The following is a 27,990-nucleotide window of genomic DNA, read 5'->3' on the forward strand; positions in this document are numbered from 1 at the left end:
TTGAAGCTGTACCAGAAATAAGGTCAATTAGTAACTTCCACCCCCACTTCATGCATACAATGAGATAGGATGGAAAATAATTATTGACTAACTCAAACCTTTTTCCATGCACTCAATGAATGGCTGCCTTAGATGTTCATAGCTCCACTGGGATCGCTTTCAAACGTCCACACAACTCAGGCTGCTCAAGAGGTCACACGTTGAGAAAAGGCATTTCTCTAAGAGCATTTAGTTTTCTAAAAATTATGATTCCATGACTGCTAGCAGTTGGTGGTATATCCTACAAAGCTTTTTATATCCTTTCTGTCAGCTGAATTCCAGTACCAATAAATCCTACACAGCAGTGAAAGACACTAAGGTAGCAACAATTAGATGCTATGGCTTGTCACACCCAAACCATAAGGAGACCCAGCTCCCCACCAGAATCTGGGGAGGGTGGGGGGACTTCTTCCTTTACATCTGCAGCTGTTGAGATTATCCACTAGTCCCAGCAACACATTCCAGAAGTTAATAGAAGTGAAGTATTCAGATTAAATTGCCTCGTGGACTCTTCACAAAGATGACTTTTGCTGTTATACAAGTGTGGCAATGACTACAGGAAACATGGAATGCCTTGTGGTGAAAGGCACCTTACAGCTCATCCATTCCTGCCTCTGCCTTAGCCAGGGACACCTTCCATCTCCCTCTGGGTAACCTGTGCCAGGGCCTGACCAGCCTCACTGGGAGGAATTTCTTGCCAACATCCCCTGCCAAGTCCATTTCTCCATTTGTAAAAAGGAGCAACATTACCTGGCTCTATAAACTTGAATGCTGCAACGATAGAAAGGTTTGGGTTGAAGAGACTTAAAGCACATTCACTCCCACCTGCTACCAGAGGCAGGAACATGTTTCTGTCCAGTCTGGTCTGGGAGACTTCCAGCAATGGACTTACATCTCCTACATCTGCAGAATTTTGCTTTATCCAAAGTCCATATAATCAACTCTGCTCAAGGAAGTGTTACATAACTAATGGCTGTTTGCAGATAACTGAACACTGGGGAGGAGGATGGTAAATAAAAAAAACTGAGAATAATTCTGGGCAAGAATAAACCTGGTGTAACTAGACAGAGATCTGCCAGCAGTCACTGGATACAATGCTGCTCCTGACCAGGTGTTGCTTTGGGGAGCCTATTGTCAGCAAGATAAGAGAAACCAAATTACTCCATGATCTGGGTTTATGTGTGTGCCAGCCTCTTGTGCAACTCACCACTCCCATACTTAGCAAACATTTCCACCCCTTTGGTAGAGACCCAGAGAACTTCTCCCAGTGCTGCTGCTCTCCAGAAGCCACATCACCTCAGCAGCCCCGTGGTCTGCTCTGCACACCCACCACCCCACAAACAGGCAAGTGCATTATCCCAGAGCTTTGGGTAGGGGAGAGGGTTGGTGGGAGCTCTCTCTTTCACTGCTCTTGTTTAGTTTTCCTCTCTTCTTGTGGAATTCCAAGGGAAAGAACCAGGAAATGCTACTAACATTGGGCACACTAAGCTGTTTGTCTTTGGAATGATTCAAATGGAATCAATGTAGGGTTAGATGGGATATTGGGAAGAAATTCCTGTGTGAGGGTGCTCAGGCATTGCCACCAGCTGGCCCCCATCCCTGGCAGTGTCCAAGGCCAGGCTGGATGGGGCTCGGAGCAACCTGGGACAGTGGAAGGTGTCCCTGACCATGTTAAGGACAGGAATGGGATGAGCTTTATGGTCCCTTCCCACCCAAACTATTCTGGATTGCTCAATTTCCCTTGCCAACTCCATCCTGGTAAAACACCAGAAAAGTGAAACTGAAATTTTTGCTAAAAACAGCTTGGTCAGAAAACAAACAAGGATTTCTTTCTGACCCTCAAACACCAGCTCTCCCGTGCAGACCAATAGGGTCTCCCCAGGGAGCTGGACTGGGCTGATTTCCCTCAATATTGTGGCACATTTGCCCCAAAAATCTGCATTCTCAGAGTGTTCCAGATGTGTCCTCTCTGCAACAGAACTGGAGGTCACCAGCAAAGAAGGATACAGCCAAGCAATCCACAGCCCCTGCTGATTCCTCTCCAAACACTCCTGTAAGAACCTTGTGAATCTTGTGTCCCGGGGTAATATTGATCATTATTTTGAAGACTTCTTAATAATTAAAGTAACACTTTGCTACAACATCTAGCTTAAGCTTTGCAAGGGAAGATTTAATATAGACATCAGGAAAAAATTATTCCATGAAAGGGCTCACTGGAATTGTCTGCCCAGAAAGGTGGTGCAGTAATCCATCCAGTGCATGTTTGAAAAAAGACAAAACGTGGCACTCAGCACCATGGTTTATTTGATGAGGAAGTGGTTAGGTAATAGGTTGGAGTAGATGAATTCAAATGTCTTTGAAAACTTAGTTAATTCTCTGATGCTTCTGTTTCAAGCAATATGGCTTAAGTTATGTTGCCTCTTTCCCAAGGGACAAATCCACTTGGCTTTCCTACAAAACCTCAGTCACAGCAGAATGTTTAAAAAACTCACCAAAATCATAGCAAATGAAATGGATCCGAGCAAGGACCTGGTCCCTGTCGAGAGCATCGCAGACAATGAGCACTTCAGGCCCCTCTGTCTACTGAAAAAAAAGAGAAAATCAAAAACCATATTCCACCCAGCTCCCTACTACCAGAGGACAGGGTTCACACTGCAAGATGTGCTGCTGCCTGGAGAAGATGGTAAAAGCATAGGTAAAGCCCAAATTTATCAATATGAATTTATGAAATACCACAGATAATATTTGGGAACCATTTGGTCCTAAACAGTACCAGCTTTCCTACGTGTGATAAACTTACTGTGCTGACTCTGTGTAATCCTGCTTAAGATTACACATGCAATTATTTCAGAGTCACTCCTGCAAGTTTCCAGCCTATTTCATCTCAGAAAAGCCACCACAGACCAAGTTGATGGAGGTCTCAGCATTTCATTTGACTCCACAAGTGCAGATCTGCAAGGAGGTGCTTCCTTGTCCAAGGCATTTTCTGTCAAGCCACAGAAGAGAAGCATTTCACTGCAGTCACTGGAGGAACTGACAAAAGAAAGGTAAGGAATGACAAAGGGAGCACACATGCTCCAGTGTGCCTCCTCCAGCATCCAGCATCCAGTTAGCAATGGGTTTTCAACAGCCAAAAACCAAGATTGAGGCCTTACGGCCTGAATTTTCCCTAATTAGGTCAGGTTAGACAAGGAATGGAATGAAAAGTTCAACCCAGACCCTCCTTTTCTACAGGTTCCTCCTGGTTGTGGTTTGACCCTGGCCAAATGCCAGGCACTGATGAAAGTTCCTCAGTCTCTCCAACCTGCTACAGCTGGTCAGAAGACAGGAAAAAATTATATGAAGGGCTCATACGTTGAGATAAGGGCCTTGAGTAAATACTCAAAGGGCAAACCAGGCTCAGCTTAGAGCTACAAATGGAGCTTATTACTAACAAAAGCAGAGGAGTATAATGAGAAATGAATTAAGGCTTTAAAAACACCTTTTTGTCACCCAGTCCCTCTTCCCCTATCTCCACCAGTGCCAGGTAATGGGCATGGGGGTTTTGGTCACATTGTCACCTGAGGTTTTCTGCTGCTGCTCAGGGAGAGGACTCCCTTCTCCTGCTAAGCTGTGGGGGGCTCTTCCCATGAACTTCTCCAGTGTAGTGCCAAATCTCACGAGCAGCACTCCTGCCAGAACTGCTGTGGGGTGGGTCACATTCCCAGTCCTCCAAGTGGTGGAGTCCTGCACACCACCATGGGCTGCAGTGCTCCAAGGAGAGGCTGTTCCACCTTGGGAGCAGGGGCCCCCTCTCTCCCCTGGCTCTCCCTCTGCATCACAGCCTCCTCCAGGCATCCACCTGCTCTGGCATGGACACCTCTCCCAGGGGCTGTGGGTGGATCTCTGCATCCTCATGGATCTCCATGAGCTGCAGGGGCACAGCTGCTTCACTGTGGCATTCACCACAGCCTGCAGAGGAATCTCATCTCTGGTGCTGGAGCTCCTCCTGCCCCTCCTCCTCCACTGACCTTGCTGTCTCCATGTTGTCTCCTTCACATGTTCTCACCTCCTCCTCTTCTCTGGTGAGGAAAAAACTGCATCCCAACTTGTTTTGATTTTCTTCTTAAGCGTGGTATCACAGAGGTGTTACCAACATGTTTAATTGGCCCAGGCATGGCCAGCAGCATGTCCATCTTCAGAGCCATCAGGGATGGGCTCTGCCAGACATGGTGAAAGCTTCTGGCAGCTTCTCACAGAAGCCACCACTGTGGAGCCCTGCTACCACAAACCAGGCCATGGAAAACCAACACATTCCCCCTGCTGCCTCAGCTGTTCCTGGTGTTCCAAGCCTTCCTACACTTTTTCTCTTTTAGGGGAATGAACATGAATCATTCCTTCATCCGGCAACTGCAGAGAACAGACATCGATCTATACGTGGTCACCGAAATCCTTGAAGCCTCAGAGGAAACTGTCTACAAGGAATCCACCAAGGCAGATGGGGGCTTCAAGGCCACATTTTATGCCACATTCTCTGCAAAGGTTTGGCTTTTCTCTTATTCCTTCCCCAACACCTGCACCCACCTGTTCTCACTGGTTGTTTTCCTTCACCAGGGCAACAGAGAGAACAACCAAGACATAGTCATACCCAAGGGCTGCACCCTGGCCTTCAGGACCATCCCAGTACTCATTAGAGATGGAGAATGGGGTAAGCAACTTCCAGAAATGACCAATTCCTCCTTTCCAGAAACAGTGTAGAAGATGAATAACATTTTAGGAAGTATCACTCAACCCTACTCTGCCTTCGGCTGGTGTACAAGGAGATGAGAAAATGTGAGGGACAGAAATCGACTGGGAGAGGTCAGATAACCCATGCAAGGTCAAAGAGCTAGAGGGGAAAGATGCTCTTTGAGGAGGGGTCAGTAGAAAATGGAAAGAAGGAAGACTCAGATCTGTGTGTCAGGAGCTGCAGAATTCCCATTCATAAAGGACACAGAGGAGAGTTTGGTGTCTTTCTTTTCTCTTTTTTTCCTCTTTGCTCTTTCTTTCCTTTTTCAAAAGTAAGGAGATGAGGAGAAAAGTGAGAGCACCACTGGGAAGGCTGGTATATAAAACCCTAAACTGTCATTTTTATTCTCTTTCAGAGGTGGGTTATTTGCCACGAACGAAGTTGGAAACAATAGGAGGTGATTATACGTGATGTATTTTAGAGCTTTCACTTACACAACTTTTACCTGCTTTGGTAACATGGAATCTCTCAGCATTTAAAAAAAAAATCACCTGGGGTCATTTGCCTCTACTCTGAGACATCACAACTGTCCAAATTTCCATATCATTTCAAACACTCATACAAGTGTTTCAGTCTCTGGGTTTAAAGGTGCTAATGAACTCCTAGAACTCACTTGACAGAATTGGTGTCGTTCTGGTTTACAGATGAATTAACGGGAAAATTAGGAGAAGTGATGCATGAAGTGGAATACCGCTGTGAAATTTTCTACAAGTTGGCTCCTGACGTCCTGCTCATTGTCTTCAACACCATCAAAGCTGTGATGAGAGACAAGAACCTTCTTCAAGAGCTCAGGCAGAAAGTAAGTGAAGCTTTTCTTACTGCCATGATTTATAAATAGAGACACATCCATAATCACATTCCTTACCCAACCACTTTTGTGCCAAAACTGTCCATCCAAAATTCCCTCACTCAGCACATTGCTTGTACTAGAAAAGCTGCATGCTCTGCCCTCAGATCCTGACATTTCTTTCTCTTATTGTTACAGATGGAAGAAATTCTTGAGCAAAATGATGGGTATGAGCTGAAAACTGAGAGCCCAGACTTAAAAGACCTGTTCAACACCTTACAGCATTTTCCAAAAGATGGTCTCCTCCTGTTTGCACATGGAATCACCTACAACCTTGATGCTTTGCATGGTGAGGATTTGGGAATTTAGAAGGGAAATCAAGACAGGGATGACGTCCAGTCCTGCCATTCCCTCCTACCTTCCTCTCTCACTCCTCCTCATACTTCTCAAGTGGAATCAACATCCATGTCCCATTGAGGGGAGAGGAGAGAAATCCCCTCCACACCCACCCAGGGCTCCCTCCTCCCTCAAAGTGCAGTCACAGATTCTTCCCAAGGACCAGCTCCAATCTCTGCTCTGCTGACCAGAGACCCAAGCAAATGGCTGGAGCTGTGTCTGGGAGGGTTAGCTTGGATATCAGGGAAAGGTTCTTATCCCAGAGGGTGCTCAGGCACTGAACACACTCCCCAGGGAATGGTCACAGCCCCAAGGATGACAGAGCTCCAGGAATGTTTGGACAACTGTCTCAGGCACACAGTGGGATTGTTGGGGTTGTCCTGTGCAAGGACAGGAGCTGGACTCCAATTATCCTTGTAGGTCCCTTCCAACTCCATATTCCATGATTCTGTGAGTTACAGCCAGATCACTCTCACAGGCTGCACAAATCATTCCATTACAACATCCAAACAACCCTTGACCAAACAAGCATTTCCTATAAGAAATGATCACCCTTCTCCTCCTCTTTACTCTCTCCCATCCTGCTCACCAGTCCCATCCCATTACCAACATTGGTGTGAGGTTTTGGATCCAAACCCAGTTTATTTCTGCAGAGTTAATGGATGAACAGGTGCTGCTGCTGCTGGAATCCTTGGAGAGGAATATTCAGTTCCAACAGCTGAAACTGGTGAGAACACACATCACACTTGGCTCCTTTCAAGGAGGCACAAACTATTTTAATTCTAGCAACATCACCATAGTGACGTCACAACCTCACAACTTATATTATAATGGTTTTGCTTTTTTTTATTGTTTAAAGGTTGCAGAGCTACTGAAACATGACCTGGAGGATAAGATGTGTAATTTCCATGTGGATGCCAGGCTGCTCTCCTTCCCACACGAGGAGGAACAGATGTTAACCATGGAACTGGTGCAGCTGAGTGGAGTGCAGCTCCAGCAAGATGGATCAGCTGTCCCAAGGGATCAACCCTTTGAGTCTGTGGCAGCTCTGTTTGCTGCCCTGTACACCCTCAACCTCATGAGTGGCCCCAAGTAGGACCCAGCAGGCCCTGCCCAGGGAAACCCTCTGTAAAGCATTGGGAAATCTCTGCTGACCAACAAGGTTTCTCTTCCATTGTCACCCTTGTTAATGCTCAGGGCTGCTTTGGCTGGGAAAAGCAAATTTAAGGCTGGAAAATTAGTTATTGATGCTATGATAGGCTGGATATCAAAGTGGATTTCTCCCTGTCTCCCAAGAATACTGAGGTACAACAGGAAAATCCACAAGCTCAAAGAATCCAGGTAATCAAAGAATCATGTAATCCTGCTGCCCTCAAAATGCTGCTGCTGCTTCTGCAATCAATAAATGGGAAAGGGAAGGGTAAAGGGAATGAGAAGGATAGGGAAATGCAAAGGAAACAAAAGCCAAAGGAAAACATGAGCAGTGATTCACTTACCCTGGTTCCTCTCTGCTTCAGCAGGGACTGCTGGTGGCAGGAAGGTGGGGAAATCCCAGAGGTTTCACTGACACCTCCCTGCTCCCACCTCCCTGAGTTGCTTCAGGGACACAGGGAACACTTCAGAGCAACACTACAAATACTCTCATTTTCACTTTATAAATAAAGAGCAGCTTCTTGCTAAGCAATTGGGTGTTTTCAAAGACAATTTTTTAATTTTGTGTGTTTTGTGAGTCCCATGGCACATCTGACAAAGTCAGGATTGAAGCTGTACCAGAAATAAGGTCAATTAGTAACTTCCACCCCCACTTCATGCATACAATGAGATAGGATGGAAAATAATTATTGACTAACTCAAACCTTTTTCCATGCACTCAATGAATGGCTGCCTTAGATGTTCATAGCTCCACTGGGATCGCTTTCAAACGTCCACACAACTCAGGCTGCTCAAGAGGTCACACGTTGAGAAAAGGCATTTCTCTAAGAGCATTTAGTTTTCTAAAAATTATGATTCCATGACTGCTAGCAGTTGGTGGTATATCCTACAAAGCTTTTTATATCCTTTCTGTCAGCTGAATTCCAGTACCAATAAATCCTACACAGCAGTGAAAGACACTAAGGTAGCAACAATTAGATGCTATGGCTTGTCACACCCAAACCATAAGGAGACCCAGCTCCCCACCAGAATCTGGGGAGGGTGGGGGGACTTCTTCCTTTACATCTGCAGCTGTTGAGATTATCCACTAGTCCCAGCAACACATTCCAGAAGTTAATAGAAGTGAAGTATTCAGATTAAATTGCCTCGTGGACTCTTCACAATGATGACTTTTGCTGTTATACAAGTGTGGCAATGACTACAGGAAACATGGAATGCCTTGTGGTGAAAGGCACCTTACAGCTCATCCATTCCTGCCTCTGCCTTAGCCAGGGACACCTTCCATCTCCCTCTGGGTAACCTGTGCCAGGGCCTGACCAGCCTCACTGGGAGGAATTTCTTGCCAACATCCCCTGCCAAGTCCATTTCTCCATTTGTAAAAAGGAGCAACATTACCTGGCTCTATAAACTTGAATGCTGCAATGATAGAAAGGTTTGGGTTGAAGAGACTTAAAGCACATTCACTCCCACCTGCTACCAGAGGCAGGAACATGTTTCTGTCCAGTCTGGACTGGGAGACTTCCAGCAATGGACTTACATCTCCTACATCTGCAGAATTTTGCTTTATCCAAAGTCCATATAATCAACTCTGCTCAAGGAAGAGTTACATAACTAACGGCTGTTTGGAGATAACTGAACACTGGGGAGGAGGATGGTAAATAAAAAAAACTGAGAATAATTCTAGGCAATAATAAACCTGGTGTAACTAGACAGAGATCTGCCAGCAGTGATTGGATACAATGCTGCTCCTGACCAGGTGTTGCTTTGGGGAGCCTATTGTCAGCAAGATAAGAGAAACCAAATTACTCCATGATCTGGGTTTATGTGTGTGCCAGCTTCTTGTGCAACTCACCACTCCCATACTTAGCAAACATTTCCACCCCTTTGGTAGAGACCCAGAGAACTTCTCCCAGTCTGTTGCATTTCATATACTGATGTGTGTAGCATTAAGAATGGTATCTCCCTGACTTCCCCTGTACCTGTATTATGGTTTAGTCCTTTTCCCTCCTCCCTGACCTGAATGGATAGACTCTGATTTTACTCGGCCCCTAGCGGGGGGTTTAAAATCCAAGATCCGGTCATTTCCACTTCCTCTTTCTCCCAGCACCACATCCTGAATAAAGCTGTGAACACTCCTGGGAGAAGGAGCCTCTTTTGTTTCTTTTACCTCCTTCCTGCAAGGCTTTGAGCTTCCTTCTACTAACCGGAGTTAGGCGGAAAGAAGCTTCAGATCGCAACTTCTCCCAGTGCTGCTGCTCTCCAGAAGCCACATCACCTCAGCAGCCCCGTGGTCTGCTCTGCACACCCACCACCCCACAAACAGGCAAGTGCATTATCCCAGAGCTTTGGGTAGGGGAGAGGGTTGGTGGGAGCTCTCTCTTTCACTGCTCTTGTTTAGTTTTCCTCTCTTCTTGTGGAATTCCAAGGGAAAGAACCAGGAAATGCTACTAACATTGAGCCCACTAAGCTGTTTGTCTTTGGAATGATTCAAATGGAATGAATGTAGGGTTAGATGGGATATTGGGAAGAAATTCCTGTGTGAGGGTGCTCAGGCATTGCCACCAGCTGGCCCCCATCCCTGGCAGTGTCCAAGGCCAGGCTGGATGGGGCTCGGAGCAACCTGGGACAGTGCAAAGTGTCCCTGACCATGTTAGGGACAGGAATGGGATGAGCTTTATGGTCCCTTCCCACCCAAACCATTCTGGATTGCTCAATTTCCTTCCCCCATCTTCATCCCATAAAACACCAGAAAAGCGAAACTGAAATTTTTGCTAAAAACAAGCTTGGTCAGAAAACAAACAAGGATTTCTTTCTGACCCTCAAACACCAGCTCTGCCCTGCAGACCAACAGGGTCTGCCCAGGGAGCTGGACTGGGCTGATTTCCCTTAATATTGTGGCACATTTGCCTCTAAAATCTACATCTTCAGAGTGTGCTACCTGTGCTCTTTCTGTAACATAACTGGATGTCACCAGCAAAGGAGGAGGCAGCCAAGCAACCCCCAGCCCCTGCTGCTTCTTTTCCAAATGCTTCTGTAACACCCCTGTGAATCTTGTGTACTGGGGTAATATTGACAATTATTTTGAAGACTTCCTAATAATTAAAGCAACACTTTGTTACAACACTGTACTTAAGCTGCGCAAGAGGAAGTTTAACATAGAAATCAGGAAAAAGTTCTTCACTGAAGAATTAATTGGTCACTGGAATCATCTCTACCACCAGAGAGGTGCTGGAGTAATCATCCCTGGATGTGTTTTAAAAAAGATAGGACATAGCACTCAGCACCATGATTCAAGTCATGAGGAAGTGTTAGGTCATAGGTTGGAATAGGTGACCTCAAAGGCCTTTTCCAACCTAGTTCATTCTGTGATTCTATGTTGTTATGTCAAGTAATTTGCCATAGTTTGTGTTGTCTCTTTTCCAAGGCACAAATCCACTTGGCTTTGCTTCAAAACCTCAGTCACAGCAGAATGTTTAAAAAACTCACCAAAGGAATTGTAAAACAAATGAATCCAAGAGAAGAATTTGTCCCTGTTGACAGCGTCACTGACAATGAGCACTTCAGGCCCCTCTGTCTACTGAAAAAAAAGAGAAAATTAAAAACCATATTCCACCCAGCTCCCTACTACCAGCCAACAAGGTTCACACTGGAAGATGTGCTGCTGCCTGGAGAAGATGGTAAAAGCATAGGTAAAGCCCAAATTTATCAATATGAATTTATGAAATACCACAGATAATATTTGGGAACCATTTGGTCCTAAACAGTACCAGCTTTCCTATGTGTGATATACTTACTGTGCTGAGTCTGTGTAATCCTGCTTAAGATTACACATGCAATTATTTCAGAGTCACTCCTGCAAGATTCTGGCCAATTTACTCTCACAAAAGCCACCAGAGACCAAGTTGATGGAGGTCTCAGCATTTCGTTTGACTCCGCAAGTGCAGATCTGCAAGGAGGTGCTTCCTCGTCCAAGGCATTTTCTGTCAAGCCACAGAAGAGGAGCATTTCACTGCAGTCACTGGAGGCACTGACAAAAGAAAGGTAAGGAATGACAAAGGGAGCACACATGCTCCAGTCTGCCTCCTCCTGCCTTCAGCACCAGATTAACAATGAGTTTTCAACAGCCAAAACCCAAGATTAAGACCTTAGGGCATGACCTCTCTCTAACTAGTCCAGGTTAGACAAGGAATGGAGTGAGCCTCCTGTTCTGCAGGCTTAGCCCCCTGCTGCCTCAGCTGCTTCTGGTGCTCCAAACCTTTCCTAAGCCTTTTCTCTTTTAGGAAAATAAACACCGATCATTCTTTCATCCAACAACTGCGACAAGTACGGAGAAAATACGTCAAGCTATATGTGGTCACCGAAATCCTCGAAGCCTCAGAGGAAACTGTCTACGAGGAATCCACCAAGGCAGATGGGGGCTGCAAAGCCACATTTTGTGCCACATTCTCTGCAAAGGTTTGGCTTTCCCCCCCTTCCTTCCCCAACACCTGCACCCACATGTTCTCACTGGTTGTTTTCCTTCACCAGGGCAACAGAGAGAACAACCAACGCATAGTCATACCCAAGGGCTGTACCCTGGCCTTCAGGACCATCCCAGTACTCATTAGAGATGGAGAATGGCGTAAGTAACTTCCAGAAATGAGCAATTCCTCCTTTCCAGAAACAGTGCAGAAGAGGAAGAATATTTTAGGAAGTATCACTCAACCCTACTCTGCCCTCAGCTGGTGTACAAGGAGATGAGAAAATGTGAGGGACAGAAATCGACTGGGAGAGATCAGATAACCCATGCAAGGTCAAAGAGCTAGAGGGGAAAGATGCTCTTTGAGGAGGGGTCAGTAGAGAAACAAAAGAAGGAAGCCTCATATCTGTATTTCAGGAGCTGCAGAATTCCCATTTATAAAGGGCGCAGAGAGGAGGGTTTGGTGTCTTTCTTTTCTCTTTTTTTCCTCTTTGCTCTTTCTTTTCTTTTTCCAGAAGAAAAGAGACAAGGAGAAAAGAGGGTGGGTGACCACCACTGGGGGGGCTAGCATACAACACCCTAAATTGTCCTTTTTATTCTCTTTCAGATGTGGATCATTCCACAAAAGAACCCTTGTCGATGGAAACTGTAGAAGGTGATCATAAGCAATGTATTTCAGAGCTTTCACTTGCACAATTTTAGCTGCTTTGGTAAGATGGAATCTCCCAGCACAAAACAAATCACCTCTAGTGATTTGCCTCTTCTCTGAGACATCACAACTGCCCAAACTTCAGATCAGTTCAAAAACACTCATACAAGTGTTTCAGTCTCTGGGTTTAGAGCTGCTAATGAACTCCTGGAACTCAAGTGACATACTAGGACACCTTTTGATTTGCAGATCCCTCACAAGGAAAATTAGGAGCAGTGATGAGCGAAGTTAAATACTTCTGCCGAATTTTCCCTGATTTGACTTCTGACCAGCTGCTCATTATCTTCAACACCATCAAAGCTGTGATGAGAGACCAAACTCTCTTTCAAGAGCTCGGCCAGAAAGTAAGTGAAGTTTTTCTTGCTGACATAATTTATAAGTACAGACACATCCAGGACCACGCTTCTTGCTTCATGAGTCAACTGTCCATCCAAAATTCCCTCACTTAGCACATCTCAATGTACAGGACAAGCTGTAGCCTCTGCCCTCAGATCCTGACATTACTTTCCCTTGTTCCCACAGATGGATGAAATTCTTGAGCAAAATGATGGGTATGAGCTGAAAACTGAGAGCCCAGACTTAAAAGACCTGTTCAGCACCTTACAGCATTCTCCAAGAGATTGTCTACTTCAGCTGGCAGAAGGAATCACTTATGTCCTTGACGCTTTGTATGGTGAGACTTTGGAATTTAAGAGGGAAATCAAGTCAGGGATGACTCCCAGTCCTACCATTCCCTCCTAACTTCCTCTCTCACACCTCCTCTTCCTCAAGTGGAATATAGAGCCCAGAGGGTGCTCGGGCACTGAACACACTCCCCAGGGAATGGTCACAGCCCCAAGGCTGACAGAGCTCCAGGAATGTTTGGACAACTGTCTCAGGCACACAGTGGGATTGTTGGGGTTGTCCTGTGCAAGGACAGGAGCTGGACTCCAATTATCCTTGTAGGTCCCTTCCAACTCCATATTCCATGATTCTGTGAGTTACAGCCAGATCACTCTCACAGTCAGGCTGCACAAATCATTTCTATTGAAGCATCCAAAGAATGTCCAAGTAAATGGGCACTTTACACGAGATATGATCACCCTTCCCCTCCTCTTTATTCTCTCCCATCCTGCTCAACAGTCCCATCCCACCACTAACCTTGGTGTGAGGTTTTGGATCCAAACCTAGTTTATTTCTGCAGAGTTAATGGATGAACAGCTGTGGCTGCTTCTGGAATCCTTGGAAAGGAAGATTCTGTCCCAACAGCTGAAACTGGTGAGAACACACATCACACTTGGCTCCTTCAAGGGGGCCAGACTATTATAATTCTAGCAACATCACCTTAGTGATGTCACAACTTGACAACTGATTTACATCCTGATTTTGTTTTTATTTCTGTTGTTGCTTTGAAGGTTGAAAACCTCCTGAAACATGACCTGGATATGGGGAAGAGTTTCCATGTGGATGCCAGGCTGCTCTCCTTCCCACACGAGGAGGAACAGATGTTAACCATGGAACTGGTGCAGCTGAGTGGAGTGCAGCTCCAGCAAGATGGATCAGCTGTCCCAAGGGATCAACCCTTTGAGTCTGTGGCAGCTCTGTTTGCTGCCCTGTACACCCTCAACCTCATGAGTGGCCCCAAGTAGGACCCAGCAGGCCCTGCCCAGGGAAACCCTCTGTAAAGCATTGGGAAATCTCTGCTGACCAACAAGGTTTCTCTTCCATTGTCACCCTTGTTAATGCTCAGGGCTGCTTTGGCTGGGAAAAGCAAATTTAAGGCTGGAAAATTAGTTATTGATGCTATGATAGGCTGGATATCAAAGTGGATTTCTCCCTGTCTCCCAAGAATACTGAGGTACAACAGGAAAATCCACAAGCTCAAAGAATCCCAGTAATCAAAGAATCATGTAATCCTGCTGCCCTCAAAATGCTGCTGCTGCTTCTGCAATCAATAAATGGGAAAGGAAAGGGGAAAGGGAATGAGAAGGATAGGGAAATGCAAAGGCAAGAAAAGCCAAAGGAAAACATGAGCAGTGATTCACTTACCCTGGTTCCTCTCTGCTTCAGCAGGGACTGCTGGTGGCAGGAAGGTGGGGAAATCCCAGAGGTTTCACTGACACCTCCCTGCTCCCATCTCCCTGAGTTGCTTGAGGGACACAGGGAACACTTCAGAGCAACACTACAAATACTCTCATTTTCACTTTATAAATAAAGAGCAGCTTCTTGCTAAGCAATTGGGTGTTTTCAAAGACAATTTTTTAATTTTGTGTGTTTTGTGAGTCCCATGGCACATCTGACAAAGTCAGGATTGAAGCTGTACCAGAAATAAGGTCACTTAGTAACTTCCACCCCCACTTCATGCATACAATGAGATAGGATGGAAAATAATTATTGACTAACTCAAACCTTTTTCTATGCACTCAATGAATGGCTGCCTTAGATGTTCATAGCTCCACTGAGATCGCTTTCAAACGTCCACACAACTCAGGCTGCTCAAGAGGTCACACGTTGAGAAAAGGCATTTCTCTAAGAGCATTTAGTTTTCTCCCAGGTCTACAAAAAAAAAAAAAATTATGATTCCATGACTGCTAGCAGTTGGTGGTATATCCTACAAAGCTTTTTATATCCTTTCTGTCAGCTGAATTCCAGTACCAATAAATCCTACACAGCAGTGAAAGACACTAAGGTAGCAACAATTAGATGCTATGGCTTGTCACACCCAAACCATAAGGAGACCCAGATCACCACCAGAATCTGGGGAGGGTGGGGGGACTTCTTCCTTTACATCTGCAGCTGTTCAGATTATCCACTAGTCCCAGCAACACATTCCAGAAGTTAATAGAAGTGAAGTATTCAGATTAAATTGCCTCGTGGACTCTTCACAATGATGACTTTTGCTGTTATACAAGTGTGGCAATGACTACAGGAAACATGGAATGCCTTGTGCTTGAAGGCACCTTAAGGCTCATCCATTCCTGCCTCTGCCTTAGCCAGGGACACCTTCCATCTCCCTCTGGGTAACCTGTGCCAGGGCCTGACCAGCCTCACTGGGAGGAATTTCTTGCCAATATCCCCTGCCAAGTCCATTTCTCCATTTGTAAAAAGGAGCAACATTACCTGGCTCTATAAACTTGAATGCTGCAACGATAGAAAGGTTTGGGTTGAAGAGACTTAAAGCACATTCACTCCCACCTGCTACCAGAGGCAGGAACATGTTTCTGTCCAGTCTGGTCTGGGAGACTTCCAGCAATGGACTTACATCTCCTACATCTGCAGAATTTTGCTTTATCCAAAGTCCATATAATCAACTCTGCTCAAGGAAGTGTTACATAACTAACGGCTGTTTGGAGATAACTGAACACTGGGGAGGAGGATGGTAAATAAAAAAAACTGAGAATAATTCTGGGCAAGAATAAACCTGGTGTAACTAGACAGAGATCTGCCAGCAGTGATTGGATACAATGCTGCTCCTGACCAGGTGTTGCTTTGGGGAGCCTATTGTCAGCAAGATAAGAGAAACCAAATTACTCCATGATCTGGGTTTATGTGTGTGCCAGCCTCTTGTGCAACTCACCACTCCCATACTTAGCAAACATTTCCACCCCTTTGGTAGAGACCCAGAGAACTTCTCCCAGTCCTGCTGCTCTCCAGAAGCCACATCACCTCAGCAGCCCCGTGGTCTGCTCTGCACACCCACCACCCCACAAACAGGCAAGTGCATTATCCCAGAGCTTTGGGTAGGGGAGAGGGTTGGTGGGAGCTCTCTCTTTCACTGCTCTTGTTTAGTTTTCCTCTCTTCTTGTGAAATTCCAAGGGAAAGAACCAGGAAATGCTAATAATATTGAGCACATTAAGCTGTTTGTCTTTGGAATGATTCAAATGGAATCAATGTAGGGTTAGATGGGATATTGGGAAGAAATTCCTGTGTGAGGGTGCTCAGGCATTGCCACCAGCTGGCCCCCATCCCTGGCAGTGTCCAAGGCCAGGCTGGATGGGGCTTGGAGCAACCTGGGACAGTGGAAGGTGTCCCTGACCATGTTAAGGACAGGAATGGGATGAGCTTTATGGTCCCTTCCCACCCAAACTATTCTGGATTGCTCAATTTCCCTTGCCAACTCCATCCTGGTAAAACACCAGAAAAATGAAACTGAAATTTTTGCTAAAAACAGCTTGGTCAGAAAACAAACAAGGATTTCTTTCTGACCCTCAAACACCAGCTCTCCCGTGCAGACCAATAGGGTCTGCCCAAAGAGCTGGACTGGGCTGATTTCCCTTAATATTGTGGCACATTTGCCCCAAAAATCTGCATTCTCAGAGTGTTCCAGATGTGTCCTCTCTGCAACAGAACTGGAGGTCACCAGCAAAGAAGGATACAGCCAAGCAATCCACAGCCCCTGCTGATTCCTCTCCAAACACTCCTGTAAGAACCCTGTGAATCTTGTGTCCCGGGGTAATATTGATCATTATTTTGAAGACTTCTTAATAATTAAAGTAACACTTTGTTACAACATCTAGCTTAAGCTTTGCAAGGGAAGATTTAATATAGACATCAGGAAAAAATTATTCCATGAAAGGGCTCACTGGAATTGTCTGCCCAGAAAGGTGGTGCAGTAATCCATCCAGTGCATGTTTGAAAAAAGACAAAACGTGGCACTCAGCACCATGGTTTATTTGATGAGGAAGTGGTTAGGTAATAGGTTGGAGTAGATGAATTCAAATGTCTTTGAAAACTTAGTTAATTCTCTGATGCTTTTGTTTCAAGCAATATGGCTTAAGTTATGTTGCCTCTTTCCCAAGGGACAAATCCACTTGGCTTTCCTACAAAACCTCAGTCACAGCAGAATGTTTAAAAAACTCACCAAAATCATAGCAAATGAAATGGATCCAAGCAAGGACCTGGTCCCTGTTGAGAGCATCGCAGACAATGAGCACTTCAGGCCCCTCTGTCTACTGAAAAAAAAGAGAAAATCAAAAACCATATTCCACCCAGCTCCCTACTACCAGAGGACAGGGTTCACACTTCAAGATGTGCTGCTGCCTGGAGAAGATGGTAAAAGCATAGGTAAAGCCCAAATTTATCAATATGAATTTATGAAATACCACGGATAATATTTTTGAACCATTTGTTGCTAAACAGTACCAGCTTTCCTACGTGTGATAAACTTACTGTGCTGACTCTGTGTAATCCTGCTTAAGATTACACATGCAATTATTTCAGAGTCACTCCTGCAAGTTTCCAGCCTATTTCATCTCAGAAAAGCCACCACAGACCAAGTTGATGGAGGTCTCAGCATTTCATTTGACTCCACAAGTGCAGATCTGCAAGGAGGTGCTTCCTTGTCCAAGGCATTTTCTGTCAAGCCACAGAAGAGAAGCATTTCACTGCAGTCACTGGAGGCACTGACAAAAGAAAGGTAAGGAATGACAAAGGGAGCACACATGCTCCAGTGTGCCTCCTCCAGCATCCAGCACCCAGTTAGCAATGGGTTTTCAACAGCCAAAAACCAAGATTGAGGCCTTACGGCCTGAATTTTCCCTAATTAGGTCAGGTTAGACAAGGAATGGAATGAAAAGTTCAACCCAGACCCTCCTTTTCTACAGGTTCCTCCTGGTTGTGGTTTGACCCTGGCCAAATGCCAGGCACTGATAAAAGTTCCTCAGTCTCTCCAACCTGCTACAGCTGGTCAGAAGACAGGGAAAAATTATATGAAGGGCTCATGAGTTGAGATAAGGGCCTTGAGTAAATACTCAAAGGGCAAACCAGGCTCAGCTTAGAGCTACAAATGGAGCTTATTACTAACAAAAGCAGAGGAGTATAATGAGAAATGAATTAAGGCTTTAAAAACACCTTTTTGTCACCCAGTCCCTCTTCCCCTATCTCCACCAGTGCCAGGTAATGGGCATGGGGGTTTTGGTCACATTGTCACCTGAGGTTTTCTGCTGCTGCTCAGGGAGAGGACTCCCTTCCCCTGCTAAGCTGTGGGGGGCCCTTCCCATGAACTTCTCCAGTGTAGTGCCAAATCTCACGAGCAGCACTCCTGCCAGAACTGCTGTGGGGTGGGTCACATTCCCAGTCCTCCAAGTGGTGGAGTCCTTCACACTACCATGGGCTGCAGTGCTCCAAGGAGAGGCTGTTCCAGCTTGGGAGCAGGGGCCCCCTCTCTCCCCTGGCTCTCCCTCTGCATCACAGCCTCCTCCAGGCATCCACCTGCTCTGGCATGGACACCTCTCCCAGGGGCTGTGGGTGGATCTCTGCATCCTCATGGATCTCCATGAGCTGCAGGGGCACAGCTGCTTCACTGTGGCATTCACCACAGCCTGCAGAGGAATCTCACCTCTGGTGCTGGAGCTCCTCCTGCCCCTCCTCCTCCACTGACCTTGCTGTCTCCATGTTGTCTCCTTCACATGTTCTCACCTCCTCCTCTTCTCTGGTGCGGAAAAAACTGCATCCCAACTTCTTTTGATTTTCTTCTTAAGCGTGGTATCACAGAGGTGTTACCAACATGTTTAATTGGCCCAGGCATGGCCAGCAGCATGTCCATCTTCAGAGCCATCAGGGATGGGCTCTGCCAGACATGGTGGAAGCTTCTGGCAGCTTCTCACAGAAGCCACCACTGTGGAGCCCTGCTACCACAAACCAGGCCATGGAAAACCAACACATTCCCCCTGCTGCCTCAGCTGCTCCTGGTGTTCCAAACCTTCCTACACTTTTTCTCTTTTAGGGGAATGAACATGAATCATTCCTTCATCCGGCAACTGCAGAGAACAGACATCGATCTATACGTGGTCACCGAAATCCTTGAAGCCTCAGAGGAAACTGTCTACAAGGAATCCACCAAGGCAGATGGGGGCTTCAAGGCCACATTTTATGCCACATTCTCTGCAAAGGTTTGGCTTTTCCCTTATTCCTTCCCCAACACCTGCACCCACCTGTTCTCACTGGTTGTTTTCCTTCACCAGGGCAACAGAGAGAACAACCAAGACATAGTCATACCCAAGGGCTGCACCCTGGCCTTCAGGACCATCCCAGTACTCATTAGAGATGGAGAATGGGGTAAGCAACTTCCAGAAATGACCAATTCCTCCTTTCCAGAAACAGTGTAGAAGATTAATAACATTTTAGGAAGTATCACTCAACCCTACTCTGCCCTCGGCTGGTGTACAAGGAGATGAGAAAATGTGAGGGACAGAAATCGACTGGGAGAGATCAGATAACCCATGCAAGGTCAAAGAGCTAGAGGGGAAAGATGCTCTTTGAGGAGGGGTCAGTAGAAAATGGAAAGAAGGAAGACTCAGATCTGTGTGTCAGGAGCTGCAGAATTCCCATTCATAAAGGACACAGAGGAGAGTTTGGTGTCTTTCTTTTCTCTTTTTTTCCTCTTTGCTCTTTCTTTCCTTTTTCAAAAGTAAGGAGATGAGGAGAAAAGTGAGAGCACCACTGGGAAGGCTGGTATATAAAACCCTAAACTGTCATTTTTATTCTCTTTCAGAGGTGGGTTATTTGCCACGAACGAAGTTGGAAACAATAGGAGGTGATTATACGTGATGTATTTTAGAGCTTTCACTTACACAACTTTTACCTGCTTTGGTAAGATGGAATCTCTCAGCATTAAAAAAAAAAAAATCACCTGGGGTCATTTGCCTCTACTCTGAGACATCACAACTGTCCAAATTTCCATATCATTTCAAAAACACTCATACAAATGTTTCAGTCTCTGGGTTTAAAGGTGCTAATGAACTCCTAGAACTCACTTGACAGAATTGGTGTCGTTCTGGTTTACAGATGAATTAACGGGAAAATTAGGAGAAGTGATGCATGAAGTGGAATACCGCTGTGAAATTTTCTACAAGTTGGCTCCTGACGTCCTGCTCATTGTCTTCAACACCATCAAAGCTGTGATGAGAGACAAGAACCTTCTTCAAGAGCTCAGGCAGAAAGTAAGTGAAGCTTTTCTTACTGCCATGATTTATAAATAGAGACACATCCATAATCACATTCCTTACCCAACCACTTTTGTGCCAAAACTGTCCATCCAAAATTCCCTCACTCAGCACATTGCTTGTACTAGAAAAGCTGCATGCTCTGCCCTCAGATGCTGACATTTCTTTCTCTTATTGTTACAGATGGAAGAAATTCTTGAGCAAAATGATGGGTATGAGCTGAAAACTGAGAGCCCAGACTTAAAAGACCTGTTCAACACCTTACAGCATTTACCAAAAGATGGTCTCCTCCTGTTTGCACATGGAATCACCTACAACCTTGATGCTCTCCATGGTGAGGATTTGGGAATTTAGAAGGGAAATCAAGACAGGGATGACTTCCAGTCCTGCCATTCCCTCCTACCTTCCTCTCTCACTCCTCCTCATACTTCTCAAGTGGAATCAACATCCATGTCCCATTGAGGGGAGAGGAGAGAAATCCCCTCCACACCCACCCAGGGCTCCCTCCTCCCTCAAAGTGCAGTCACAGATTCTTCCCAATATCCAACTGCTCTGCTGACCTGAGACAGGACCCAAGCAAATGGCTGGAGCTGTGTCTGGGAGGGTTAGCTTGGATATCAGGGAAAGGTTCTTATCCCAGAGGGTGCTCAGGCACTGAACACACTCCCCAGGGAATGGTCACAACCCCAAGGATGACAGAGCTCCAGGAATGTTTGGACAACTGTCTCAGGCACACAGTGGGATTGTTGGGGTTGTCCTGTGCAAGGACAGGAGCTGGACTCCAATTATCCTTGTAGGTCCCTTCCAACTCCATATTCCATGATTCTGTGAGTTACAGCCAGATCACTCTCACAGGCTGCACAAATCATTCCATTACAACATCCAAACAACCCTTGACCAAACAAGCATTTCCTATAAGAAATGATCACCCTTCTCCTCCTCTTTACTCTCTCCCATCCTGCTCACCAGTCCCATCCCATTACCAACATTGGTGTGAGGTTTTGGATCCAAACCCAGTTTATTTCTGCAGAGTTAATGGATGAACAGGTGCTGCTGCTGCTGGAATCCTTGGAGAGGAATATTCAGTTCCAACAGCTGAAACTGGTGAGAACACACATCACACTTGGCTCCTTTCAAGGAGGCACAAACTATTTTAATTCTAGCAACATCACCATAGTGATGTCACAACCTCACAACTTATATTATAATGGTTTTGCTTTTTTTTATTGTTTAAAGGTTGCAGAGCTACTGAAACATGACCTGGAGGATAAGATGTGTAATTTCCATGTGGATGCCAGGCTGCTCTCCTTCCCACACGAGGAGGAACAGATGTTAACCATGGAACTGGTGCAGCTGAGTGGAGTGCAGCTCCAGCAAGATGGATCAGCTGTCCCAAGGGATCAACCCTTTGAGTCTGTGGCAGCTCTGTTTGCTGCCCTGTACACCCTCAACCTCATGAGTGGCCCCAAGTAGGACCCAGCAGGCCCTGCCCAGGGAAACCCTCTGTAAAGCATTGGGAAATCTCTGCTGACCAACCAGGTTTCTCTCCCAATATCATCCTTGTTAATGCTCAGGGCTGTTTTGGCTGGGAAAAGGAAATTTAAGGCTGGAAAATTAGTTATTGATGCTATGATAGGCTGGATATCAAAGAGGATTTGTCTGTCTGTCTCCCAAGAATACTGAGATGCAACAGGAAAATCCACAAGCTCAAAGAATCTCAGGCCTGCCACCAGTGCCTCATGTAATCCTGCTGCCCTCAAAATGCTGCTGCTGCTTCTGCAATCAATAAATGGGAAAGGAAAGGGGAAAGGGAATGGGAAGGGCAGAGAAATGCAAAGGAAAAGGGGAAATGCAAAGGAAACAAAAGCCAAAGGAAAACATGAGCAGTGATTCACTTACCCTGGTTCCTCTCTGCTTCAGCAGGGACTGCTGGTGGCAGGAAGGTGGGGAAATCCCAGAGGTTTCACTGACACCTCCCTGCTCCCATCTCCCTGAGTTGCTTGAGGGACACAAGGAACACTTCAGAGCAACACTACAAATACTCTCATTTTCACTTTATAAATAAAGAGCAGCTTCTTGCTATGCAATTGGGTGTCCTCAAAGGCAATTTTTAAATTTTGCGTCTTTTCTGTCCCATGGCACATCTGACAACCTCAGGACTGAAGCAGAAATAAAACCCCTTGATGTGGACACAGCAGTCTCATATAGAAAATTTTCTAAAATAAAGTGTGAATGTTTTGATTAATCCTTTGTACACTATTCTAAGAGAAAAAAGTAATAAAAGCTAAGAATTCAGGTCAAAACATGCCCTTGCCTCCTGGAATCTTCACATGGAGGACTTTTGATGTCATACAAGTATGGCAATGAATCCAGGAAACATGGAATGGCTCGGGATGGAAGCACCTTAAGACTCATCCACTTCCAGCCCCTGCCATGGGCAGGGACACCTTCCACTATCCCTGGTTGATCCAAGCTCCATCCAACCTGCCCTTGGACACTTCTAGCTTCTCTGGACTACCAGTGCCAAAGCCTGGCCAGTCTCACAGAGAGGAATTTCTTACCAATATCCCCTCCTGAGTCCATTTCTCCAGCTGTCAAAGAACAGCAGTGTTACCTGGCTCTATAAAGTTGAATCATGCAATGATGGGTTTGGGTTGAAAAGACTTAAAGCCCATCCACTCCCACCTGCTGCCAGGGACAGGGACACCTTGCAGTCCTGTCTGGTCTGGGAGACTTCCAGCAATGGACTTACAGGTCCTACATCTGTAGGAGTCCCAGTTACCCACAGCCCTGTAACAGACTTTGCTCAATGACTAAAAAGGAAGTGCTACACAAGAAACAGCAAATTTGTGGGAGTGGAAGACTGGTAATGAGGATGTAAACATGCTGAAGTGACCTCACTGCTGGGAACAGCTCCTGAAAGGCTGCTTGCAACAGGCAGAGATCTTCCAGCAAGGACCAGGTCTAACACTGCCCCTGCCCAGGTGTTGCTTCGGGGAGCCTACTGTCAGCAAGGTAAGAGAAATCCATTTATCCTTGCTGTGCGTTTCTGGGGAAGCTCCTGTATTTCACAAACACTCCCACACCTCTGAGCAGCAGGGAAGCCAGAGAACTTGTCCCAGTGCTGCTGCTCTCCAGACCCCACATCACCTCAGCAGCTCCGTGGTTTTTCTGCACACCCAGCGTGCCACAAACAGGCAAGTTCATTATCCCAGAGCTTTGGGAATGGGAGAGGGTGGGTGGGAGCTCTCTGTTAAGCGCTCTTGTGCAGATTTTCTTCTCCTCTTGAAAAAGCCTATTTGTCTTTGGAATGGTTTAAACTCAAAGAGGGCAGGGCTAGATGGGATTTGGGGAAGAAATGCTCTCTCTGATAACACTGAGGTCCCAGAACAGGTTGTCCAGAGAAGTGTCAATAAACCAGTTGTACAGGGCTTGCAGTAACCTGGGTGACTGGAAGCTGTACCTGACCACAGCATGGAGGGCAATGGGATGATCCTTAAGGTCCCTTCCCACCAGGAAAAAACAGTTTCCCAAAACCAGTCAGGACTGTCCAATTTCTCTCTCCAGCTCTAGTTCGTAAAACACCAGAAAAACAAAACCGAAACATTTGATAAAAACAAACTGTGTCAGAAAACAAACAGCAATTGCTTTCCAGTCTTCAAACACCAGCTCTGTCCTGCAAACCAAAAGGGTCTGCCAAATGAGGCTTGGCTTGGCTGATTTCTCTCTGTTTTGGGGCACATTTGCCCCTAAAATCATCATCCTCAGATTGTGTCAGCTTTGCTCTCTTTGCACCATAACTGGGGTTCACCAGGAAAGCAGAACGAGGACAAACAAACTACAGCTCCTGCTACTTCCTCTCCAAACACTCTCTGTGACAGCTGTGTGAAACTTCTGCCCTCGGACTGTGAGGGGCATTTTGAGTCATTACCTCACAATCTTAAAGTCACTCTTAGTTACAATGTTCTCCTGTTATGTCAAGTAACTTGTCATACTTTGTGTTGCCTCTTTCTCAAGGCACAAATCCACTTGGCTTTGCTTCAAAACCTCAGCCACAGCAGAATGTTTAAAAAAGTCACCAAATTCATCGTAAATCAAATGGATCCATACAAAGAATTGATCCCTGTCGAGAGCATTGCATACAATGAGCACTTCAGGCCCCTCTGTCTACTGAAAAGAAAGAGAAAACCAAAAACCATATTCCACCCAGCTCCCTACTACCAGCCAACAGGGTTCACACTGCATGATGTGCTGCTGCCTGGAGAAGATGGTGAAAGCACAGGTAAAGCCCAAATTTATCAATATGAATTTATGAAATACCATAGATAATACTTTTGAACCATTTGTTGTTAAACAGTACCAGCTTTCCTATGTATATATACTTACTGTGCTGACTCTGTATAATCCTGTTTAAGATAATTTATGGAATTATTTCAGTGTTCCTCCATCCAGATTCCAGCCAAATTACTATCACAAAAGCCAGCAAAGACCAAGCTGATGGACGCCTCAGCATTTCACGTGATCCTGCAAGTGTAGATCTTCAAGGAGGTGCCTCCTTGTCCAAAGAGTTTTCCATTACGCCACAGAAGAAGAGCATTTCCCTGGAATCACTGGAGGCACTGAGGAGAGAAAGGTAAGGAATGACACATGCTCCAGTCAGCTTTCTCCAGCCCATGCCAACCTAAAATCAAAGTGAAGACTTCAGGGCATGAATTTCCCCTAACAAGGCCTGGTTAGACAAGGAATGGAGTGTCAAGGTTCCCAATGAGTTTCCTCTTCTTATTCCCCCCCCCCATCTGCCTCAGCTGCTCCTGGTGCTCTAACCCCTTCCTAACTTTTCTTTTCTTCTAGAGAAATCAACATGGATCATTCCTTCATCCAACAGCTACAGAGAACAAACATCCATCTATACGTGATCACCGAAATCCTCGAAGCCTCAGAGGAAACTGTCTACAAGGAATCCACCAAGGCAGATGGGAGCTTCAAAGCCACATTTTATGCCACATTCTGTGTAAAGGTTTGGCTTCTCTCATTCCTTCCCCAACACCTGCACCCACGTGTTCTCACTGGTTGTTTTCCTTCACCAGGGTACCAGGGAGGACAAACAAACCATAGTCATACCCAAGGGCTGCACCCTGGCCTTCAGGACCACGCCAGTACTCATTAGAGATGGAGCATGGGGTAAGTAACTTCCAGAAATGAGCAATTCCTCCTTTCCAGAAACAGTACACAAGAGGAAGAATGTTTTAGGAAGTATCACTCGGCCCCTGAGCCACTCCCAGCTTATTTGAAAGAGGTGGAAGTAGTGTAAGGAACAGAAATTATTTAAAGGTCAGATTTACTCAAGGTCAAAGATGCTCTTTGGTTGGAAGTTCTATAAAAAAGGGAAAAGAAGAAATCTCAGATCTACATTTCTAGTGCTGCTGAGCTCCTGTTGATATATGGCACACAGAGCAGAGTTTTGGTGTTTCTTTTCCTTTCCTACTGAGAAGAGTCATTGAGAAATCTGGGTGGGTCAACACCACTGGGAAGGCTGGTATAGAAAACTGCCCTTTTATCCACTTTCAGATCTGGACTATTTCCCAGTAGAAGCTCTGAGAAGAGCAGCATATATAGCTGATGGTAAGTAATGTATTTTACTGCTCTCACTTGCACAACTTTTAGCTGCTTTGGGTAAGATTGAATCTCACAGCAGAAAACAAATCACCTGGAGTGATGCATTTCCCTCTTCCCTGAGACATCACAACTGCCCAAATGCTAGATCACTTCAAAAACACTCATACAAGCTTTTAAAACTCTGGGTTTAGAGCTGCTAATGAACTCCTAGAACTCAAGTGACAGATTAGGACACCTTTTGATTTGCAGGTCCCTCACAAGGAAAATTAGGAGCAGTGATGAGTGAAGTTAAGTACTCCTGCAGAAATTTCCCTGAATTGTCTCCTGACCTGCTGCTCATTGTCTTCAACACCATCAAAGCTGTGATGAGAGACAAAAACCTCCTTCAAGAGCTCACACAGACAGTAAGTGAAGCTTTTCTTACTCCCACAATTTAAAAATACAGACACATCCAGGATGACACCTCTTGCCTCATAAATCACCTGTTCTGTGCCACAACTGTCCCTCACTCAGCACATCTTGCTTTACTGGAAAAGCAGCAGCCTCTACCCTCAGATGCTGATATTTCTTTCCCTTTTTGTTACAGATGGAAGAAATTCTTGAGCAAAATGATGGGTATGAGCTGAAAACTGAGAGCCCAGACTTAAAAGACCTGTTCAACACCTTACAGCATTTACCAAAAGATGGTCTCCTTCTGTGTGCAGAAGGAATCACCTACATCCTTGGTGCTCTCCATGGTGAGGATTTGGGAATTTAGAAGGGAAATTAAGGCAGGGATGACTCCCAGTCCTGCCATTCCCTCCTACCTTCCTCTCTCACTCCTCCTCATACTTCTCAAGTGGAATCAACATCCATGTCCCATGGAGGGGAGAGGAGAGAAATCCCCTCCACAGCCACCCAGGGCTCCCTCCTCCCTCAAAGTGCAGTCACAGATTCTTCCCAAGGACCAGCTCCAATCTCTGCTCTGCTGACCTGAGACCCAAGCAAATGGCTGGAGCTGTGTCTGGGAGGGTTAGCTTGGATATCAGGGAAAGGTTCTTATCCCAGAGGGTGCTCAGGCACTGAACACACTCCCCAGGGAATGGTCACAGCCCCAAGGCTGACAGAGCTCCAGGAGAGTTTGGACAACTGGACTTCAATTATCCTTGTAGGTCCCTTCCAACTCCATATTCCATGATTCTGTGAGTTACACCCAGATCACTCTCACAATCAGGCTGCAAAAATCATTTCTATTATAACATCCAAACAACCCTTGACCAATCAAGCATTTCCTATAAGAAATGATCACCCTTCCCCTCCCCTTCACTCTCTCCCATCCTCTTTACCTGTCCCATCCCACGACTATCCTTGGCAGGAGGTTTTGGATCCAAACCCAGTTTATTTCTGCAGAGTTAATGGACGAACAGCTGTGGCTGCTGCTGGAATCCTTGGAAAGGAGGATTCTGTCCCAACAGCTGAATCTGGTGAGAACACACATCACACTTGGCTCCTTTCAAGGGGATGCAGGCTTATGTTAATTATAACAACATCACCTTAGTGATGTCACAACTTGACAACTGATTGACATCCTGATTTTGTTTTTATTTCTGTTGTTGCTTTGAAGGTTGAAAACCTCCTGAAACATGACCTGGACAAGGGGAAGAGTTTCCATGTGGATGCCAGGCTGCTCTCCTTCCCACACGAGGAGGAACAGATGTTAACCATGGAACTGGTGCAGCTGAGTGGAGTGCAGCTCCAGCAAGATGGATCAGCTGTCCCAAGGGATCAACCCTTTGAGTCTGTGGCAGCTCTGTTTGCTGCCCTGTACACCCTCAACCTCCTGAGTGGCTCCAAGTAGGACCCAGCAGGCCCTGCCCAGGGAAACCCTCTGCAATGTCATGGGATATCTCTGCTGACAAAAGAGTTTTCTTTCCCAATATCATCCTTGTTAATGCTCAAGGCTGCTTTGTCTGGCAAAAGGAAATTTAAGGCAGGAAAACTCATTATGGATATTAAAGGTTGGATATCAAAGTGGATTTGTTTCACTGACACCTTCCTGGTCCCAACACTGCCATCATCCCTGAGATGCTCAAGGAACACAGGAAGCATTTTAGAGCTACCATACCCTCATTATCACTTTATAAATAAAGAGAAACTTCTTG

At 45.7% G+C, this 27,990-nt stretch overlaps 3 protein-coding genes across 5 annotated transcripts; all 3 read left to right on the forward strand.

The window, feature by feature from the left end:
* Positions 1-2,437: 2,437 nt before the first annotated feature.
* Positions 2,438-7,284, forward strand: LOC306812934 (gasdermin-A3-like). The gene is made up of 9 exons (XM_079327855.1): positions 2,438-2,734; positions 2,891-3,086; positions 4,395-4,560; positions 4,633-4,726; positions 5,163-5,204; positions 5,452-5,606; positions 5,793-5,943; positions 6,644-6,717; positions 6,850-7,284. Exons 1-9 carry the CDS (start codon positions 2,515-2,517, stop codon positions 7,084-7,086), a joined length of 1,335 nt encoding a protein of 444 aa, XP_079183981.1. The 5' UTR covers positions 2,438-2,514; the 3' UTR covers positions 7,087-7,284.
* A 3,322-nt stretch (positions 7,285-10,606) lies between these two features.
* Positions 10,607-22,503, forward strand: LOC306812932 (gasdermin-A3-like). Its single transcript, XM_079327851.1, has 8 exons — positions 10,607-10,831; positions 10,988-11,183; positions 11,423-11,597; positions 11,670-11,763; positions 12,500-12,654; positions 12,833-12,983; positions 13,494-13,567; positions 21,470-22,503. Exons 1-8 carry the CDS (start codon positions 10,612-10,614, stop codon positions 21,704-21,706), a joined length of 1,302 nt encoding a protein of 433 aa, XP_079183977.1. The 5' UTR covers positions 10,607-10,611; the 3' UTR covers positions 21,707-22,503.
* LOC306812933 (gasdermin-A3-like) lies at positions 15,916-27,986 on the forward strand. Of its 3 annotated transcripts, XM_079327852.1 has the most exons (10): positions 15,916-16,003; positions 24,251-24,515; positions 24,671-24,866; positions 25,085-25,250; positions 25,321-25,414; positions 25,802-25,855; positions 26,099-26,253; positions 26,436-26,586; positions 27,239-27,312; positions 27,453-27,983. In XM_079327852.1, the coding sequence occupies exons 2-10, from the start codon at positions 24,296-24,298 to the stop codon at positions 27,684-27,686; spliced, it is 1,344 nt and encodes a 447-aa protein (XP_079183978.1). In that variant the 5' UTR covers positions 15,916-16,003; positions 24,251-24,295; the 3' UTR covers positions 27,687-27,983. The 3 variants fall into 3 exon arrangements, with proteins under 3 accessions (XP_079183978.1, XP_079183979.1, XP_079183980.1); XM_079327853.1 differs by lacking the exons at positions 15,916-16,003; positions 24,251-24,515 and adding an exon at positions 17,046-17,354 and having other exon boundaries at positions 27,453-27,986; XM_079327854.1 differs by lacking the exons at positions 15,916-16,003; positions 24,251-24,515; positions 24,671-24,866; ... (3 more) ...; positions 26,099-26,253; positions 26,436-26,586 and adding exons at positions 17,046-17,354; positions 17,511-17,706; positions 19,015-19,180; ... (2 more) ...; positions 20,076-20,230; positions 20,417-20,567 and having other exon boundaries at positions 27,453-27,973.
* The last annotated feature ends 4 nt before the right edge of the window (positions 27,987-27,990 follow it).

Source organism: Erithacus rubecula (genome assembly GCF_903797595.1).
Source record: "Erithacus rubecula genome assembly, chromosome: 27".
NCBI classification, from domain to species: Eukaryota; Metazoa; Chordata; class Aves; order Passeriformes; family Muscicapidae; genus Erithacus; species Erithacus rubecula.

Bases quoted from the DNA above. Each gene is read 5' to 3' on its own strand.
- LOC306812933 (XM_079327852.1), top strand. From the start codon at position 24,296: ATGTTTAAAAAAGTCACCAAATTCATCGTAAATCAAATGGATCCATAC. The intron at 24,516-24,670 runs GTAAAGCCCAAA...GAATTATTTCAG, and splicing joins AGAAGATGGTGAAAGCACAG to TGTTCCTCCATCCAGATTCC. The intron at 25,415-25,801 runs GTAAGTAACTTC...ATCCACTTTCAG, and splicing joins CATTAGAGATGGAGCATGGG to ATCTGGACTATTTCCCAGTA.
- LOC306812932 (XM_079327851.1), top strand. From the start codon at position 10,612: ATGTTTAAAAAACTCACCAAAGGAATTGTAAAACAAATGAATCCAAGA. The intron at 10,832-10,987 runs GTAAAGCCCAAA...CAATTATTTCAG, and splicing joins AGAAGATGGTAAAAGCATAG to AGTCACTCCTGCAAGATTCT. The intron at 12,655-12,832 runs GTAAGTGAAGTT...TTGTTCCCACAG, and splicing joins TTCAAGAGCTCGGCCAGAAA to ATGGATGAAATTCTTGAGCA.
- LOC306812934 (XM_079327855.1), top strand. From the start codon at position 2,515: ATGTTTAAAAAACTCACCAAAATCATAGCAAATGAAATGGATCCGAGC. The intron at 4,727-5,162 runs GTAAGCAACTTC...ATTCTCTTTCAG, and splicing joins CATTAGAGATGGAGAATGGG to AGGTGGGTTATTTGCCACGA. The intron at 5,607-5,792 runs GTAAGTGAAGCT...TTATTGTTACAG, and splicing joins TTCAAGAGCTCAGGCAGAAA to ATGGAAGAAATTCTTGAGCA.